Source organism: Rana temporaria, chromosome 4 (genome assembly GCF_905171775.1).
Source record: "Rana temporaria chromosome 4, aRanTem1.1, whole genome shotgun sequence".
NCBI classification, from domain to species: domain Eukaryota; kingdom Metazoa; phylum Chordata; class Amphibia; order Anura; family Ranidae; genus Rana; species Rana temporaria.
In genome coordinates, this window is record NC_053492.1 from 349180508 (window position 1) to 349200467 (window position 19960).

Sequence of the window (19960 nt, forward strand, 5' to 3'; positions counted from 1 at the left end):
GGACGTGCAGAGTGTGCAGCGGCGCGGCTTACCTTTCGCTGGATCCACAGGTAAGTTACTTACCTTGTCCCTGGATCCAGCGATGCCACCCCGCTGTGTGAGGGAGCGGGACCTCCTCGCTCGATTCACAGTCTCCCCGTGTGCCGCCGATCTCCGTTCCCTGCGACGTTACGACGCACGGGAGCGGAGATCGGCGCCAAATTAAAAAAAGTAAACAAACACTTTACATACAGTATACTGTAATCTTATAGATTACAGTACTGTATGTAAAAAATACACACCCCCTTGTCCCTAGTGGTCTGCCCAGTGCCCTGCATGTACTTTTATAAAATAAAAAATGTAATTTCTGCCTAAAAACTGTAGATTGTCCAAAAGTGTCCCTTTATGTCAAAAATGGTTTTAGATCAGCTAGAAAACAGCGATAATAAATTATAATCACTTGCAGAAATGTGCGATAGCGATTTGAGGGGAAATTCGTCATAAAAAAAAAAATAATGACAGCGACAATTCTGCAACTGAGCAAATTTCAGTGATTTTGAGTTGATTACATTATTGAATAATTTTTATTATAATTATATTATTATTTGTTATAATTATTTATAATTATTTATTATATTATAATTTATAATTTTGTTTTAAAAAAAAAATCATACCTGGGATGCCTACAAGACTCTTGCTTGGTCAGATTTAAGTGAGTTATTTCTAAAAAATTACAGACCTACAGTATAAAACTCCAAATTTCCTTGCAAAATAATTGTACCGCTTTTGGTACGTAATTCCAGACAGAATCATACCGCCAGGGAGGTTAACAACATCCTAAAACTTTCAAAATCACAACTGAGGCCCCATACACACCATAGAATCTATCCGCAGATAAATCCCATCAAATGGGTTTCTGCGGATAGATCCTATGGTGTGTACACTCCGTCGGATATTTATCCGCAGATAAATCTCCCCTGGGATGGATTTCCAGCAGATGGCTATTTGCTGACATGCTCAACAAATCCATCTGCTGGAATCCATTCCAACGGATGGATCCGCTCGTCTGTACAGACTTACCGGATCCATCCGCCCAAAGGGATTCCCCGCACGCGTCGTAATGATTTGACGCATGCGTGGAATTCCTTATATGACGGCGTCGCGCCCGTCGCCGCGTCATAATAGCGGCGACGGCGCGACACGTCATCGGCAGAGGATTTCAGCGCGGATTTCAATGCGATGGTGTGTACACGCCATCGCATAGAAATCTTCTGAAATCCTCGAGAGGATTTATCCGCGGATACGGTCCGCTGGACCGTATCTGCGGATAAATCCTCTCGTGTGTATGGGGCCTTATACATTTTACTGTGGATAAAGGAAAAGTCCTTACATAATCAGAAAAAAAGTATTGTTTTTACATTTTCTCTATTGAAATGCTTGTAGCCTATTGACCTAAAAACAAGAAAGCTAATTTTAAGAAACTGATCATTAAAGTTTTACATTTCTGAAACAATAGCTCAGTGTAATCTAAAAGAAAAGCCACACACTGATGACAAAACTTCACAGCCGGCAAGCTGCAGAACATGGTCCCTCCCACAGGATCCCTGCTCCGACATGTTTTACCCAGTAGGCTTAATCATGGAGGATTGAGCCCATATGGTGAAACATGTCAGTTGGATGGTCTTGGAGGATTATGAGCTGAACTTTGTTAAATGAAGTTTTGTCTGTGAAGACATTGTGGTGTGCAGTTTTTCTCTTGGATTATACCGAGCCATGTGTGACAAAATGAAGAACTCCAAGCCAGCACCTCATTCCACTGTATGAGGTGAGTGCTTGGAGAGTTGCAGTGGTGCAATTTTCTTTGATTCTACATTTCTGAAACCATATTCAAATTTCCTTTTATATAATCTTACCTCATAAAGTGACATGTCTTCAGTTGCAATATATCACAGTTTTCACCAGTAGCATTTTGATATGTAAAAGATTAAAGAAAATATTAAGAAAATAGCATAAAGGAAAAGTGCTGGAAATAAAGTCAATCTATTTGGTTAATTCAAATATAGAAAAATGTAGAAGGAATTAGGGCTCTTTCACACGGAGCGGACCGTTTCTGGGTCCGCTCCGTGTGTCTCCGTCGGCTCAGCGGGGATCCCCGCTGAGCTGTCGGCAGGTAGGGCGGTCCCCGCACACAGTGCAGGGACCGCCCTGTCTCAGCTCCGCTCTGCCCTATGGGGAACCGGATGCAGACGGACCGTCTGTCCGTCTGCATCAGTTCCGTTCCGCCGGACGGAAAAAAAATAGGGTTTTCTTCCGTCCGAAAACCGGATCCCGGCGGACGCTAGCGGATGCTCCATCCGCTAACGGACGCGATCCCATAGGGATGTATTACAAGTCCGTTAATGGACTTGTAAAAACGGACAGGCGGAGCAGACGTCTGAAAGGGGCCTTGAGCTTAAACGGTTGTAAAAAAAAAAAGCAGATGCAGAGTTCCAATAGAATCTTAAAACATCCTGATTTACAGTATAAACTTTAAAAGTGTATCAATTAGTGCTTCATTCGCTGACCAATCTCTAGCATTCTGGCTAACATGTTTGAAGGCAGTGCCTGTTCACCAGTGCCAACTCACCAATACTAACAGACTCTATACATACTCTCTTCATAGCCCTTGATACATTCTTACGAGACCACTCCCTTCAATTAGCATATAAGTATACAATAATAAAGTCAGAAACTTTCAGCATTATGATGTTATACCCTAGAAAAGCATGATATATCTCTTTGCTTTCTCTTATATCCTAACACTGTAACTTATCAACCAGCGGCGGTTAGCAGTGAAAATCTTAGAGCAACTATAAAATCAACAACAACTCTTTTTTGCGGTGCCTTCTTTTTCCTTTTCTGGACAAATGGAGTGTGCAAATTTTTGATGCCTGTCAGAGCGCTCTGCACTTTTAATTTATATTTGCTGCAGCATATTTTTTAATTAAACAGTTAGGTATTGTGAGAAATACTGTGTTATATTGGATACATTGTTCTCCTCACATATGCTTGATATTTAATGTATATGATACCCCCACCCCTAATAAAGCCTTTTTCATATTTTTGTACCTTAAGCCGTTGTTGACCCAACATTTTTTGCCTTGTCCCCTTCAACCTTTTTTTTATATTGCTTTTTTGCTTTATTTGGCAGGTATCCAATCTAGTCCTGGCGAATCGGCTGGTACTTCAATTAACTATTTAAATTATTTTCATAGGGAGTGTGGATTCAAGAAATCTTTTATTTTCTATTGTAATAAAATGAACAACCTGTATTGTATTCTTTACATAATCAAATTCAACACATGCAAAAGAGAATATGGGACTCCACTATGTTAGGCTCATTGATACCTTATTAGACATATGATTTACCTTGTGATAGCATGAATTATGCAACATAAAATCCTCTAATATTATACCTTAACCTTCTCAATAATTGTATTTCCTCATGGACCACCAAATGAGCTTGCTTCTGATGTTTCCACAAGGTGGGGGTCCCACCCTCAACCCGCCCCATCTCTTGCGCACTAAGCTCGGAAATCACTTCCACCTGTCTGTGGTTGTCTCTACATACTGCCCCTACTTGTCATCAGCCTTTCTTCAGTCTATAGGTAGGCGATGCTTTAGACTGGTATTATTATTATATTATTATACAGGTTTTATATAGCGCCAACAGTTTGCGCAGAGCTTAACAAAATAAAGGCAGACATTACAGTTACATTACAAATTGGTACAAGAGGAATCAGAGGGCCCTGCTCATTAGAGCTTACAATCTAAAAAGGGAGGGTCAATTCATACAAAAGGTAATAGCTGTGGGGGATGAGCTGATGGAGGAAGTAAAACAGTGTTAGTTAGAAGCAGGATAGGCTTCTTTAAAGAGAAGAGTTTTCAGGGATCGTCTAAATATGGATAGATTAGGGGACAGTTGAACAGATTGGGGTAGGGAGTTCCAAAGGATGGGAGGAGCTCTGGAGAAATCCAGGAGGCAAGCATGGGAGGAGGTGACAAGGGAGCTAGAGAGCAGGAGGTCTTGGGAGGACCGAAGAGAACAGCTTGGTTGGTATTTTGGAACTAGGTTAGTGATGTAGCTGGGGGCCGAGTTGTGGATGGCTTTGTAAATTATTGTTAGTACTTTAAATTGTATTTGTTGGGTGAGAGGGAGCCAGTGGAAGGATTGGCAGAGAGGGGTGGAGGACACTGAATGGTTGGTAAGGTGGATGAGTCTTGCAGCCGCATTCATGATGGACTGAAGGGGGCATAGTCTATGTAAAGGTAATCCAATAAGGAGGGAGTTGCAGTAGTCGAAGTGAGAGATGACCAGGGAGTGAATTAGAAGCTTGGTGGTGTCATTAGTTAAAAAGGGCCATTTTCTGGAAATGTTGCAGAGGCTAAGATGGCGTGATTTGGACAGGGATTGGATGTGGGCCTGAAAGGACAGTTCAGAGTCCAAGGTTACCCCTAGTACCCTGGCATGTGGGGACGAACTGATAGATGTGCCATTGATCTTGATAGAGAAGTCAGGGGAAGGGGTGGGGGAGGAAATATTAAGAGCTCAGTTTTAGAAAGATTCAGTTTGAGGAAGTGGTTTGACATCCAGGCGTATATGTCTGTTAGTAAATCAGTGATGCATGAGGAGATTGATGGGGTGAGCTGAGGGGCAGAGAGATAGATTTGGTTGTCGTCAGCATATAAATGTTAGTGGAAGCCCTGGGAGGCTATCAGCTGACCCAGGGAGGATGTGTAGATCTAGAATAGCAGAGGTCCAAGGACAGAACCTTGGGGGACCCCAGCGGTAAGAGGAGTTGGAGAGGAGGAAGTGGAGTTGTAAGTAACACTGAAGGTGCGTTGAGATAGGTGAGATTCGAACCAACGGAGAGTGCAGCCATGGAGACCAAGCAAATTTCGTTTTTTGAGGAGGAGGGGGTGGTCAACTGTATCAAAGGCAGCGGAAAGGTCCAAGAGTAAGCGTGAGGCCTTTTTTGGTATGGGAGTGACTAGCGCATGTTTTATAGGGTTGGGGAAGATGCCAGTAGAGAGTGAGAGGTTGAAAATATGAGTTAAAGATTGCAGGACAGAGTCAGATGGTGATCGTAGTATTTGAGAAGGAACAGGGTCCAGGGGTCAGGAGGTTAGGTGGGTGTTAGAAAAAAGTTTAGCGACTTCCGCTATAGTAGCTGGGTTAAAAGAGGGAAGTATTGATAGTGCGGGAGGACAAGGAGTGAAAAGTGGGGGAGATATCTGTAGAGCGGAGATCTTGAGACAAATTGTCTCAATCTTATTTTTGAAGTAATTAGCAATCTCCTGGGCAGTGAATTAGGCCCCGTACACACGTTCGGACCAAACCGATGAGACTGGCCCGTCGGACCGTTTTCACCGGTTCACCTCTGAAGTGGCCGTACGGCTTAATATGTGTACATACCATCAGTCCAAAATCCGATCGGGTCAGAACGCGGTGACGTCAAACACACGACGTGCTGAATAAAACGAAGTTCAATGCTTCCAAGCATGCGTCGACTTGATTCTGAGCATGCGCGGGTTTTGAACCGATGCTTTTCTGTACTAACCATCGGTTTGGTCCGATGGGGCAGCGGTCCATCGGTTTGGTTTTGAAGCATGTTTAGAAATTTTGGACCGAAGGAAACCAGACCGATAGCCTATACACACAGTCGGTTTGGTCCGATGAAAATGAACTTCGGTTCATTCTCATCGGACCAAACCGACCGTGTGTACGGGGCCTTAGTTAGTTGGTGGAGGTAATGGAAGACAAAGTAGAGTGGTAAAGGTAGAAAAGAGTTGATGGGACAAGGATGACATTTTGCCGTGGAGACAATCTGTAGCAGAAAAAAGAAGAGAAAGATTAAGATGGTGACGGGTAATAGTTTTGTAGTTGGAAGGCAAGGAGGAGGCAGACAAGGAGAGAGTGAAACTAATAAGGTGGTGATCAGAGAGAGGAAAAGGAATATTGGAGAGGTTGTGCGGAGTGCATAGGTAGGAGAATATGAGGTCAAGGCAGTTGTCAACAGAGTGAGTAGAATCATGTGTCCATTGTTTTAGGTCAAAAGAGGAGGTTAGGCTTAGCAGTTTAGAAGTATCGGGAGTGTTACGATTAACAGGGATGTTGAAGTCACCAAGAATGATTGCTGGATTTTCAGAAGAGGGAAAGTAGGGTAGCCAGGCAGAGAAGTCATCAAGGAAGCTTGATACTGGTCCAGGAGACCGACAGATCACAGCAATTCTCAATTAAACTGGAGAAAATAAATGAATAGAGTGAGCTTCAAATGAGGAGAGGGACAGAGAGGGGGGTGGATGAAGAACCTGAAAAGTGCTTTGAGGGGATAGGAGGATTCCAACACCACCTCCTTTCCGTCCACTAAGCCTGGAAAAGAGTGAGTCCACAGGAGGCCACGATAGGAGAGAGCAGCAGGAGAAGGAAGGTCAAATTCTTGAATGTGAATGATGAAGTTACGCAGAGTAAACAGATACCTAACATGTCATGCTTCAAAATTGCACACGCTTGTGGAATGACGCCAAACTTCGGTACTTAAAAATCCCCATAGGCGACGCTTTAAATTTTTATACTGGTTACATGTTTTAAATTACAGAGGAGGTCTAGGGCTAGAATTATTGCTCTCACTCTAACGTTCGTGGCAACACCTGACGTGTGGTTTGAACACCATTTCATAGCGTTTGCTTCTGCGTGCGAGCACACAGGGACAGGGGCACCTTAACAAAAAAAAAATGTTATTGTTAATTTTACTTAAAAAAATATATTTTGACACTTAAATTTTTTTTTTTGATCACTTTTATTCCTATTACAAGGGAACGTCCCTTGTAATAGGAATATGACATGCCAGGACCTCTTTACAGTGAGATATGGGGTCAATAAGACCCCACATCTCACCTCTAGGCTTGGGAAGCCTAAAAAAGCAAAAAAAAAAAAATATCACCGATTCACAGCCGAAGCGGCACCATTTTTTTGAATGCAGAAGCTGGGCGTGACATCATAACATTGCGCCCGGCCTCCGGCGATCATAGAGACTCCGATGACCATCTGGTCCGCCAGAAATCTCTATGATCAACATCCGGGGCCGGCGGTTCCTGTCACGACTCACCGATCGCAAAAGTGAGTCGGCAGAAGCACTGGAGGGCAGTGGGAGGGGGAACGTCCCCTCTCACCGCCCGTAAGAACGATCAAGTGACGGAACAGCCACTATGATCATTCGTATGGTGTAGTGAATCGCCGGCTGAAAATTACAATATCTGAATGATGCCTGTAGCTGCAGGCATCTGTCAGATATACTACCAAAAAGCCAAGCACATTATATAATGGCCAGCGGTCGGCAAGTGGTTAAGCCCCGAATCATTTGGCTGGCCAAAGACCAGGCCACTTTTTGCGATTCGGCACTGCGTCTCTTTAACTGACAATTTCAACGTGGCTCCCAAACAAAATTGACGTCCTTTTTTTCCCACAAATGGAGCTTTATTTTGGTGGTATTTGATCACCTTTGCGTTTTTTTATTTTTTGCGCTATAAACAAAAATAGAGCGACAATTTCGAAAAAAAATCTATATTTTTTACTTTTTGCTATAATAAATATGCCCCAAAAATATATAAAAAAAAACATTTTTTCCTCAGTTTAGGCCAATACGTATTCTTCTACATATTTTTGGTAAAAAAAATCTCAATAAGCGCTTATTGATTAGTTTGCGCAAAAGTTATAGCGTCTACAAAATAGGGGAAAGTTTTATGGCGTTTTTAGTAATAATTTTTTTTTTTTACTAGTAATGGCGGCGATCATCGATTTTTATCGTGACTGCAACATTATGGCGGACACATGGGACACTTTTGACACCATTTTGGGACCATTGTCATTTTTACAGTGATCAGTGCTATAAAAATGCATTGATTACTGTAAAAATGATACTGGCATAGTGGGGTTAACCTGTAGGGGGCGCTGAAGGGGTTAAGTGTGTCCTAGGGAACGATTCTAACTGTTAGGGAGCGTGGCTACGAGTGACACGTCACTGATCGCTGCTCCCGATGAGAAGGAGCATTCGGTCAATGACATGTCACTAGGAAGAACGGGGAGATGTTGGGGCAGATTCAGATAGAGATACGACAGCGTATCTCCTGATACGCCGTTGTATCGCTGAGATCCGACGGTCGGATCTATGAACCTGATTCATAGAATCAGGTTCCGCATAGATCTCCCTAAGATCCGACAGGTGTAAGTGACTTACACCGTCGGATTTAGGGCTGCAATCTCCCGCTGGCCGCTAGGTGGCGCTTCCGTTTGTATACGCGACGAATATGCAAATGAGGAGATCCGCCGATTCAGAAACGAACGCCCGCCCATCGCTTTATGTTAAGTATGGCCGTCGTTCCCGCGCCGAGTTTTGAATTTTTTACGTTGTTTGCGTAAGTCGGTCGCGAATACGGATGGACGTAATTTACGTTCCCGTCTAAACCAATGACGTCCTAGCGACGTCATTTGGAGCAATGCACGCTGGGAAATTTAGCCGGCGGCGCATGCGCAGTACGATCGGCGGGGGGACATGCCTGATTTAAATAGTAAACTCCCCCTAGCCGTGGAATTTGAATTCCGCCGGGGGATTTACGATCCGCCGGCGCAACTTTCGAGGCGAGTGCTTTCTGAATACAGCACTTGCCTCAAAAACTTGTGCTGGCGGATCGTAAATAAGATAGATCAGCGGATCTAAAGATCTGCTGATCTATCTGAATCTGCCCCATTGTGTTTACACTGACATCTCCCCGTTCTTCAGCTCTGTAACATGAGTCCGCGGGTCCCACGGGCATGGTTACGGAGCTCGGGTCACGAGCGCAACGTCGGCGGTGTGCCCACGACCACATGGTGGCAAATTAACCTGTACGCCCATTTGCCCAGCTGTGCCATTCTGTCGACGCAAATGATCGTGCAGCGGTCCTTAAGCGGTTAAGCAATGAACCCAGAAAGGCTCCACAGTAAACTTTCACAAGTACTGTACATGCAGGTCTGGAAGGCATTACAATTCAGGTCCAGTGTCCAAAGGTTACATTCCAGGTAAGCTCTATAACATGCATTCCAGGCTTGGAAAAGGCGATCCAGATAGCTGCATATACAATAGAAGTAGGAATCTTAAAGCGGAGGTTCACCGGTAAATTGCTATTTTTACCCTTAGATGGATGCTCATTTAGTCTAGGGGAATCGGCTAGTTGTTTTAAAATCAAAGCTGTACTTACCTTTTTAGAGAGCGATCTTCTCCGCCACTTCCGGGTATGGGCTGCGGGACTGGGCGTTCCTTCTTGATTGACAGTCTTCCGACAGGCTTCCAAAAGGCTTCCGACGGTCGCATCCACCGCGTCACGATTTTCCGAAAGTAGCCGAACGTCGGTGCGCAGGCGCAGTATAGAGCCGCACCGACGTTCGGCTTCTTTCGGCTACTCGTGACGCGATGGATGCGACCATCGGAAGTCTTTCGGAAGCCTGTCGGAAGACTGTCAATCAAGAAGGAACGCCCAGTCCCGAAGACCCATACCCGGAAGTGGCGGAGAAGATCGCCCTCTACAACGGTAAGTACTGCTCGGATTTTAAAATAACTAGTCTATTCCCCTAGACTAAATGAGCATCCATCTAAGGGTATCTAAGGGTAAAAAAACATTTATGGGAGAACCCCCTCTTTAAATAAAGTAAAAGATGGTCGCTAGCAAAAAGGTTAGACTTTTCATAGCAGAGTGGAGAAGAGGCAACTATCTTCCCAGGACACTTCTTCATCCAATTCTTCCTTAGGCAGCAATATAACCTGCCAGTCTCTCAATTTCTGTGTCTCAATGTGCAAGAAATAAGTGGGTCGCCACTTGACTGTGTCCAAGCAAGAAATCAGAAGATCAATGGGGAGCAATTATGGTTGACAGCACAGAAACATTTGGGAAGCTGGTTCTAAACCAGGAGTGTTCTGCTGCAATGTGTGCACTTTAACAAAAGGATATATTGAGAGAAGTTTTCCAGCAAGTTCAGTAGAAGACAAATACCAACGATGCATTAACAAAATGATTCTTGGCAACAAATTGTTGTGATGCAGATTACCCCTCTCATCTGTAAAAAAAAAAAGAAAAGAAAAAAGGTAGTTACATGAATAATAAGTATATGCATTATGCATTACCTGTGTCTTAGTCCGTTGGTTTCAATATTGAGTTGGCCCACCCTTTGCAGCTATAATAGCTTTAATGCTCCTGGGAAGGCTGTCCACAAGGTTTAAGAGTGTGTCTATGGGAATTTTTAACCACTCTTCAAGAAGTGCATTTGTGAGGTCAGGCACTGTTGTTGGACGAGAAGGCCTGCCTCGCAGTCTCTGCTCTAATTCATCCCAAAGATGTTCTATCGGGTTGAGGTCAGGACTCTGTGCAGGCCAGTCAAGTTCCTCCACCCCAAACTTGCTCACCCATGTATTTATGGACCTTGCTTTGTGCACTGGTCCAAATCATTTGGTGGAGGTGGGATTATGGTGTAGGGTTGTTTTTCAGGGGTTGGGGCTTGGCCCCTTAGTTCCAGTGAAGGGAACTTTTAAGGTGTCAGACATGTTGGACAATTGCATGCTCCCAACTTAGTGGGCACAGTTTGGGGATGGCCCCTTGCTGTTCCGTCATGACTGCGCACCAGTGTACAAAGCAAGGTACATAAAGACATGGATGAACTTTATAGCCCCTATAGGGAATTGTATGTCAACTTTGTACCATTAACTGTGTGTTTGGTTATTTACAAAGGAAGATAAAACCAAAAAACACAAGACCTCACTTGACATGACATACTTCTGTATTCGGCTATGAAGTGAGAAAAGTAGGCCCTAATTAGAATTAGGTGATGATTCCATTATTGTACAGGCATTGTGTGCTCTGCTCTCATTGAGTGTCATATTGTATTGTACCATGCTGTTTTATAGATACATTTCTGCTACCTGATAGAGACCTGGCATGGCATGGCATGGCATGGCATTGAGATGCTTTTTTAAATATGTTTAATGTTTTACATATTTAAATGCTTGCTTCAAAAGCTAGAATGATTACGTTACATATGTGCTTCTCTGACAGCATATGCACCCTTTCCAAAGGGAATGCTAGTGGCAATGAGTAAAGCAGCTGTTAAGAATCTGTTATGCCGCGTACACACCATCACTTTATGTGATGAAAAAAAACGACACTTTCTGTGAAGTAAAAAATGACGTTTTTGAAACTTCAATTTTCAAAGACGAAGTTGCCTACACACCATCGTTTTTCTCACAATGGTCTTGCAAAGTGAGGTTACGTTCCACCACGTTTTTCCATTGAAGCTTGCTTCATAAGTAGCTTCTGGGCATGCGTGGATGAAAAAACGTCTTAGAAAACAACGTTTTTTGCTACACACGGTCAATTTCTGTGAAGTAAAAAGTGCACTTTTGAAAAACGACACATAAAATTTAAGCATGCTTCAATTTTTGGTCGTTTTTTACAAGACCTAAAACGACGTTTTCCCCCACACACGGTCAATTAAAGTGACGTTTTTAAAAACTTCATTTTTTTTCATCACATAAAGTGATGGTGTGTACGCGGCATTAGGCCTCGTACACACGATAGGTTAACCAGAGGACAACGGTCTGAAGGACCGTTTTCATCAGTCCAAACCGATCGTGTGTAGACCCCATAGGTTATTTAACCTTAGGTTAAAAAAATGAGAACTTGCTTTAAAATTAACCGATGGATTCCTAACCAATAGGTCAAAACCGATCGTTAGTAGGCACGACCATGAGTAAAAAACCTGCGCATGCTCAGAATTAAGTCGACGCATGCTTGGAAGCATTGAACTTCGTTTTTTTTTCAGCACGTCGTTGTGTTTTAAGTCACCACGTTCTGACACGATCGTCAGCTTCATAGGTTAACCTAAGACAACGGTCCTTCAGACCGTTGTCCTCTGGTTAACCTATCGTGTGTACAAGGCCTAAATGGTAGCAGGGGACTGTGGATTTCATAGTTGCAAACTGTCCCGGATTGCCTGGGACATTCCTGGGATTCACACCCTTTTCCCGGATTTATTTTGTCCCGGGAAAAGTCCCAGGAAAACCTTTTTTTTTCGCCGCCGCGGACCGCCACCGCTAGAGGTCCACGACCGGCGGAGACAATGCCGCCGCTAGAGGTCCACGGCCGGCGGAGACAATGTCACCACCATTTTTAAGAAGACCAAAACACGGATCTAGTACAATAGAAAATAAAGCTGCTGTGGCGTCGCCCTGCTGCAGGTCCGTCTGTTATGAAAAGGGGCATGGTGGGCGGCGCCGCAGCAGCTTTATTTTCTATTGAACTAGACACCCGTGTTTTGGCTTCTATAGAAATTAAGCTGCGGCCGAGACAGGAGACATCGCTATAATGATGCAAGGACAGTTCCAATCGGGGGACACCTGGGGGGGCTCCAATGGGGGGGACACCTGACTAAGGGGGGCTCCAATGCGGGGACACCTGGTTAAGGGGGGCTCCAATGGGGGGAGACCTGATGTAAGGAGGGACTCCGCTGGGTACGCCTGATGTAAGGAGGGACTCCGCTGATTACGCTTGATGTAAGGAGGGACTCCGTTGGGTACGCCTAAAGTAAGGGGGGACTCCACTGGGTACGCCTGATGTAAGGGGGGACTCCGCTGGGTACGCCTGATGTAAGGGGGAACTAGGGTGGGTACGCCTGATGTAAGGGGGACTCTGGTGGGTACTCCTGATGTAAGGAGGGACTCCGCTGGGTACGCCTGATTTAAGGGGGGACTCCGCTGGGTACGCCTGATGTAAGGAGGGACTCCGCTGGGGGCACCTGATGTAAGGGGGGACTCCGCTGGGGGCACCTGATGTAAGGAAGCACTCTGCTGGGGACACCTGATGGCATCTGGTGGCAGATGACACACTCTGGGCTCACACTGATTCGGCATTATGGTGAGTTGAATAATTTCATTCTATATTACAATGTAATAATAGAAATAATGCGCTTCAATCATCCTGACACCATACCAACCATGGTGCCAGGATGATTGAAGCGCTAACACCAAGTGGTTGGAGTATCTTTATCTGCTGATTGTTAAACTCTGGAATACACACATTTCTATTGTGGTGTAGGATCTGGGCCTGCTGTCCCTCCATCCTTCCTTCGCTCTCCTTCCCTCCCTCTTTCTTTTTCTTTATCTTTCTTCCTTTATTTCTCCACTTCTTCTTATTCACCCTCAATCCTGCATTCATCTCAGACTCTAACCACACCCTCTTTGAGCCATGCCCACTACCCAAGTAAATCACGCCCATTTTTCGCTGCGTTTTTCTACTACGGTGTGACACGCCTACAAACCAATGCCCCGTTCCCCTAATTATAGCAAGGCTCCGCCTACATGCAAAAAAGTGTCCCGGATTTTTTGTTCTTGCAATGTTGGCAACTATGGGATTTGGAACTTTAGGAGCAAAGTAGCAAGCTGTGGCAGAGCAGGAACAGACGACTAAGCAGAATGAAGACATACAGGAGAGTGAGTACAGGGTTATGGGGGACATGCTGTATGGGGGACTCCCGTATACTGGGTTTCTAGTTGATGGTGAGGGATTCTCTCAAAGATGCAAAGTCTATGAGTGATGTTTTTGCACAACCTGTACACAGAACCCGCCACTCTGGTGGGGACAAAGATGGGTTTATGTTGACAGCATACAACAGCAGATTAAAAGAAGTACAGCTACAGAACAACCAGTCAACAGGCAATTAAGAGCAATTTACAGAACAGAGTGCCCTGAAATATATTGAATAATGTAACATAAGAATTTGATTCAGCTTCTTAGGACTCGGTCTATTCCAAATACTTCTTAGATCAAAATTCATGACCAGAAACAGAAATTGTCAGAGCAGCTGACAGTCTGAAGGAATAAAACCTCAGAAATTATAGTTTCACTGTCTAATCCAGCTGGACTAAAAACAAATATTTATGAGGATATCCTAGCAATGGTAAAGATGCAGTTTTTTGTTTCTTTTTTTAGTAGCACCCGCAGTCATACAGAAATTGCAGTTCCAAAAAAGGAAGAAATAATTCTAAAAATAATATTAGACTGTGAGTATAGGGAGACGATGTATTGCATGCAGTGCTCATTAAGAGGCATCACAGTAAAGGGCCTTATCGGCCGAAATGGCCTCTGACACTGATGTGCTTACATTTCTTATAGTTATGAAAACGAGAACTGCAGTCCTTATCTGCTAAAAGGTAAACTGAAACATATTCTGTATCATTAGCACCCACATTTAAAGTGACATTCTAACTTGAACTAAAAAAATTGAGAAAGACACCTAAAGGAACATGGGAAGGTTGCAAATCTGGGAGCTCCATTGCTGGCTTGCTTTTAAATATGCAGGCTCCTAACTTGTCATTTGAATTATGGATTTACTATCTTATATGTCCGTGGCCTCAAACTGATATGCAAGATTGTAATTCAGAAAAAACAGACTTCCTAGAAGCCAGGATGACAGCCTTAAAACACATACTTATAAAAACAAATCAGTAATAGCAACTCCCTTATTTTTTGCAGAACAAATAGATACAAATCTCAGCCATCGCACACCATACAAACCAAACATGTCATAAGGACTAACTCCACCCAGGCCACATCCCCCTGACATGTTTTGCCCACCCACAGGACTTAGTCATGGAAGTAAATCCATGACTAAGCCCCATCTGGTTATTTTAAGAACTTAAGGAACATAACCGCCAAGCCTTGTAATTTCAAAATTAGCTTAAGACCATTCTAGGTATACTACGCAATGGAAACACTGGATTTGCAAATGAATCACAGATACCAAAAACAAAAACTGATTTTACACACAACAATGCAGAAACAACAACAAGCTGATTACAAAATGTGTCAGTAAGGACCCTTTCCCATGTATGGATCCCATGAGGATCCATACCATTAACACCCGCTTGCTCAGCGGGGATCGCTCTGTTGATTCCCGCTGAGCCGACAGACGACTGGGCGGTCCCTGCACACTGTGCAGGGACCACCCTGTCAGATCTCCGCTCTCCCCTATGGGAGATCTCCCCTATCACCCGATCCGCTCTGCAGACGGATGGAAAAATAGGATTTTCCTCCGTCTGCAGAATCGGAGGATTGTGGACGCAGATGTTCATCCACTGACTCCTGCTATCTCATAGGGATGCATGTATGTCCCTTTTTCATCCATAAACGGATGGATGAAAAAGCGGACATACGGTCCACTGGTGTAAAAGGGCCCTTAGAAAAGCCCAGTATGTATCAGTACAAGAAGGCTTTTGGACACAGCCAAGCTCGACACTGGCATGGGCACCAAATGGCCTATGTAAGCTGGATTGTGACGTGAACATATTCCTGACTGGTCTTCATCTAGTTCCTTCTTTACCCGTGCCCCTACCTGCTATATTTGCCTTCCTGTACACAACCTGGTTTGCCTCTGACCTTTCTTTGGATTCCTGGCTACCTGTTGTGACCTCAGTTCGTACCCTGACTCCGTTGCTGCCTTATGCTCCTTTACCTTGCTGCCCAGTTGTAAACTGATCCTGGCTTGTACCCTGAATTTGCCTCTTGCTGCCTGGCTGTTGATGACCTTTTGGCTTGCATCTTGTCTGCTAAACAGAGTGTTACCATGTTCCGTGGTCAGTGTCTGGTGATCCACAGTCATCTGTATCCTGCAACAAACAGCTGCTTCTGCCCGCTACATTGGCCCCTTTTGTCACTCTGTGACCTCACATCTCCTGTTACCACTACCTGGGGTGTTGGACAAGAGAAGCCTCCTCTCCAGCCCGATCTTCATCAGTGAAACACCTGAGTTTTTGTATACATATTTAACAAGTACATAAGTTTTAGGGCTCTCCCTGCTGTGGGCAAAGGTCTACCTGCACCTAAGTGACTTCCATCTGGGAAGAGGAGAAAGTGTTGGGCTTGTACAGAACTTTGTCCTATAGAAGAAAAAAGATTGTACTATTTCTGGTTTGGATTCATCTTGTACACAGTACAGAGCAATTTGAGGTGGACTTCATTAAGCACTACTCATTTTTGTAATAGATCTTTGCAATTGTCTCTGAACACATTGTTTGCACACGTTTGAACGATTAGGCATTGTTACATCAGCACTCAGCCACTTATTATATAGGCTTTTGAGTAGCGCAAGAGGTCATTATCACTTTTTACATAAGGCACACCTTTGTGCTGCACCACTGCAGCAATTGGAGGTTATGGTCCCAATAATTTCTATATATTTATAAATATCTACATGTTATTTATGCTAAAAAGGGTTTAGAAAGGATGAGGTACTTTGAGAATAATATAGACTTACCAAGAAAATGCTAAATAAAATTGTATGTACACAACGAATAAAAATCTCATCAATCAGCTTTCTTTAACACATCAGCACAAAGCATCTTTTAGGTTTCCAATAAAAACTACTTTAAAAAAGTCCACCCATTAAACTCTTCCCCTGCACATATTTCCCACTATTATACCCTCCAAACTGCCCCCCTGCAAATACTGCCTGCTGCTATACTCCTCTCCTCTCCTTTATATTCACTTTGGAATATTACAATAAAATCGAATTCTTGGACTAGCACAGTATTACTAATATACTGTGTGTGTATATATATATATATATATATATATATATATATATATATATATATATATATATATATATAGTACAGACCAAAAGTTTGGACACACCTTCTCATTCAAAGAGTTTTCTTTATTTTCATGACTATGAAAATTGTAGATTCACACTGAAGGCATCAAAACTAAATATAAAAATAAATAAAATATATTTCATATTCTAGGTTCTTCAAAGTAGCCACGTTTTGCTTTGATTACTGCTTGGCACACTCTTGGCATTCTCTTGATGAGCTTCAAGAGGTAGTCACCTGGCGCAGCACCCCATCACTCTCCTTCTTGGTCAAATAGCCCTTACACAGCCTGGAGGTGTGTTTGGGGTCATTGTCCTGTTGAAAAATAAATGATGGTCCAACCAAACGCAAACCGGATGGAATAGCAGGCCGCTGTAAGATGCTGTGGTAGCCATGCTGGTTCAGTATGCCCTAAATTTTGCTTAAATCCCCAACAGTGTCACCAGCAAAGCACCCCCACACCATCACACCTCCTCCTCCATGCTTCACGGTGGGAACCAGGCATGTTCACCTTTTCTGCATCACACAAAGACACGGGGGTTGGAACCAAAGATCTCAAGTTTGGACTCATCAGACCAAAGCGCAGATTTCCACTGGTCTAATGTCCATTCCTTGTGTTCTTTAGCCCAAACAAATCTCTTCTGCTTGTTGCCTTTCTTTAGCAGTGGTTTCCTAGCAGATATTCTACCATGAAGGCCTGATTCACACAGTCTCCTCTTAACAGTTCTAGAGATGTGTCTGCTGCAAAAGGTGGCTACTTTGAAGAACCTAGAATATGAAATATATTTTCAGTTGTTTCACACTTTTTTGTTATGTATAATTCCACATGTGTTAATTCATAGTTTTGATGCCTTCAGTGTGAATCTAACATTTTCACAGTCATGAAAATAAAGAAAACTCTTTGATTGAGAAGGTGTGTCCAAACTTTTGGTCTGTACTATATATATATATATATATATATATATATATATATATATATATATATATATATATATAATACACTGTATGTGTTCTTTTAATCCAAAAGCATGTTTAAAGCAACTTATATGGCAGAGCGCTATATTGAAAACCAGCAGCAATACTGTTAGAGGATACCATTTATTCCAGAGTTGATTTGACCCTTTTTCACCACTAGGGTTCCAGCTAAACTTACAATTCAACCTCTAACTGCATATGCATAGGCTGACTTGATTGATATCTTTGTTTTCCTTGAATTTCTGTGTTAAAAATATATACTCGGACCCCTATACCTTTGTTGTGGCACTTATACGCTCCTTGCATCTTCCAGGCTTTTATTGCGGTCATATTTCCTGTCTGGACAGAAAGTGATGGGAAATCTCTCCAATTAGGACACAGGCTGCAGTAAAACACGTTTTTAAATAAAATGGGGAAGGTTTGGAAGCTTGGTTAGGTTATTTTTACTGTCTGTGTCTTCCTGCCCTGGAGACAATCTCTCTCTGTTCACTGCTTGACCTGCTGTCACAGGGACAGAAAGTGAAGTAAGATCTTCCTAACAGTATTAAGGACAGCAATAAAATCTGAGAAAAGTATTTACGCTTAAATTTTTTTTTAATAATAAATTAATAAAAAAAAGTTGGGTTCAATTATGTGAAACAGGCCCAAAGTCCAGCGTTATCTAGTAGAACAGCAGGATTTTCCACATTTAGAACGCCAAATGTTGCCTTATGTTGTTCACTATAAGGCCTGTTTTACAGATGTTTAAAGTTTTGGACTTTTTCTGTCTCTAATTGCCTCTCCGTGTTAGCCTAATGCCCTGTACACACGATCGGTTTGTCTGATGAAAACGGTCCGATGGACCGTTTTCATCAGACGAACCGATCATGTGTGGGCCCCATCGTTTTTTTTCCCATCGGTGAAAACAAATAGAACCTGTTTTAAAATTTTCTGATGGTTAAAAAAACGATAGAACAAAACAATCGTCTGTGGGGAAATCCATCGGTCAAAAATCCATGCATGCTCAGAATCAAGTCGAAGCATTGAACTTCATTTTTCTCTGCACGTCGTTGTGTTTTACGACACCGCATTGGACACGATCGGATTTTTAACTAATGGTGTGTAGGCAAGACTGATGAAAGTCAGCTTCATCGGATATCTGATGAAAAAATCAATTTTCATCGGATGAACCGATCGTGTGTACGTGGCATAAGTGTTCATGCACACATAGGTGTTTACAGACGGGAGTGTTTAGAATCAAACTTAAAAACCCATCACGCACACGTTCAGAGAGGAACATTTTGGCAGAACAAACATGCAAACTCGCATAAACGCGTATAAATACGTGTTTATGGGTGTTCGCACGTTAATGCATTTTATTTGCCAGAAAGCTAATTTATTCTGCCCTTTAGAATGCATTAATGCTAAAAGTAGGAACGTTCATAAATGCAGGCTAACAATCATAAACACTTGTGAAAAACGTGGCGTTTACTGTATTTTTTAATCTGTTTTTCTCCTGTAAGGAAAAAAAGGCCTCCAAAGGAGCACAGTGTGCATGAAGCCTAAAAAAGTACCCAAACAGAATCCCTTACAATAATAATGCAGAATGTGATAAACTTTATATTAATCTCAATAGGCCTAAAGCCAAAACCTTTTCCTTTTAGTCTTTGAAGCCTCGTACACACGACCGAGTTTCTTGGCAAAAACCAGCAAGAAACTTGCTGTTTTTTTTTTTTTTTTTGCCGAGGAAACCGTTCGTGTGTACACTTTTTGACGAGGAAACTGTCGAGGATCTCGTCGAGCCAAAAAGAGAGCATGTCTTCTTTTTCCTCGACGGGAATGGGGAAATTTGGCTCGCCGAGATCCTCGACAGCCTAATAAGGAACTCAACGAGCAAAATGATGTGTTTCGCCCGTCGAGTTTCTCGGTCGTGTGTACGAGGCTTGAGGGACTGGAAAGGGTTTGAGTCTCCGACAATTTTTATGGCTGGAAAGGGGAAATTCACCTTTACTTACTTGTGTCTTTGTAGTCATTGTGAAAGTTGGAAAGATGACAGCTGACACTTTCACAGGAATTGAGGACATATCTGTCCGTGGGAACATCTGTCAAAAGTAGGGATATTCTTCTCACTTCCTGCCATGTTTCCTGGATAGGAAATGAGAAAAAAAGCTCCCTAAGAAGGACACAGACAGCTAAGAAAACCTGAGTTTTTAGCCCTTCCAAACTGCCCAAAACAATAAAGGTGGCTGCACTTGCATCTTAGGTTCAAATTCAGACTATACAAATGACCCTGTCACCTTATTGAAACAATGTAT

The 19960-nt window shown here is 43.1% G+C and overlaps 1 protein-coding gene across 3 annotated transcripts in view; it reads right to left on the reverse strand.

Annotated features, from left to right (window-relative positions):
* RASGRP3 (RAS guanyl releasing protein 3) overlaps positions 1-19960 on the reverse strand; it is a 288487-nt gene that overhangs the window by 140974 nt on the left and 127553 nt on the right. For 2 of the 3 annotated variants that reach the window (XM_040350806.1, XM_040350805.1), the window contains exons 3-5: positions 19661-19790; positions 10003-10108; positions 1893-1955 (exon numbers count right to left, since the gene is read on the reverse strand). In XM_040350806.1, coding sequence (XP_040206740.1) covers positions 1893-1955; positions 10003-10108; positions 19661-19790 — 299 coding nt within the window. The remainder of the gene's footprint in view (positions 1-1892; positions 1956-10002; positions 10109-19660; positions 19791-19960) is intronic. The other variant, XM_040350807.1, reaches the window with a different exon arrangement.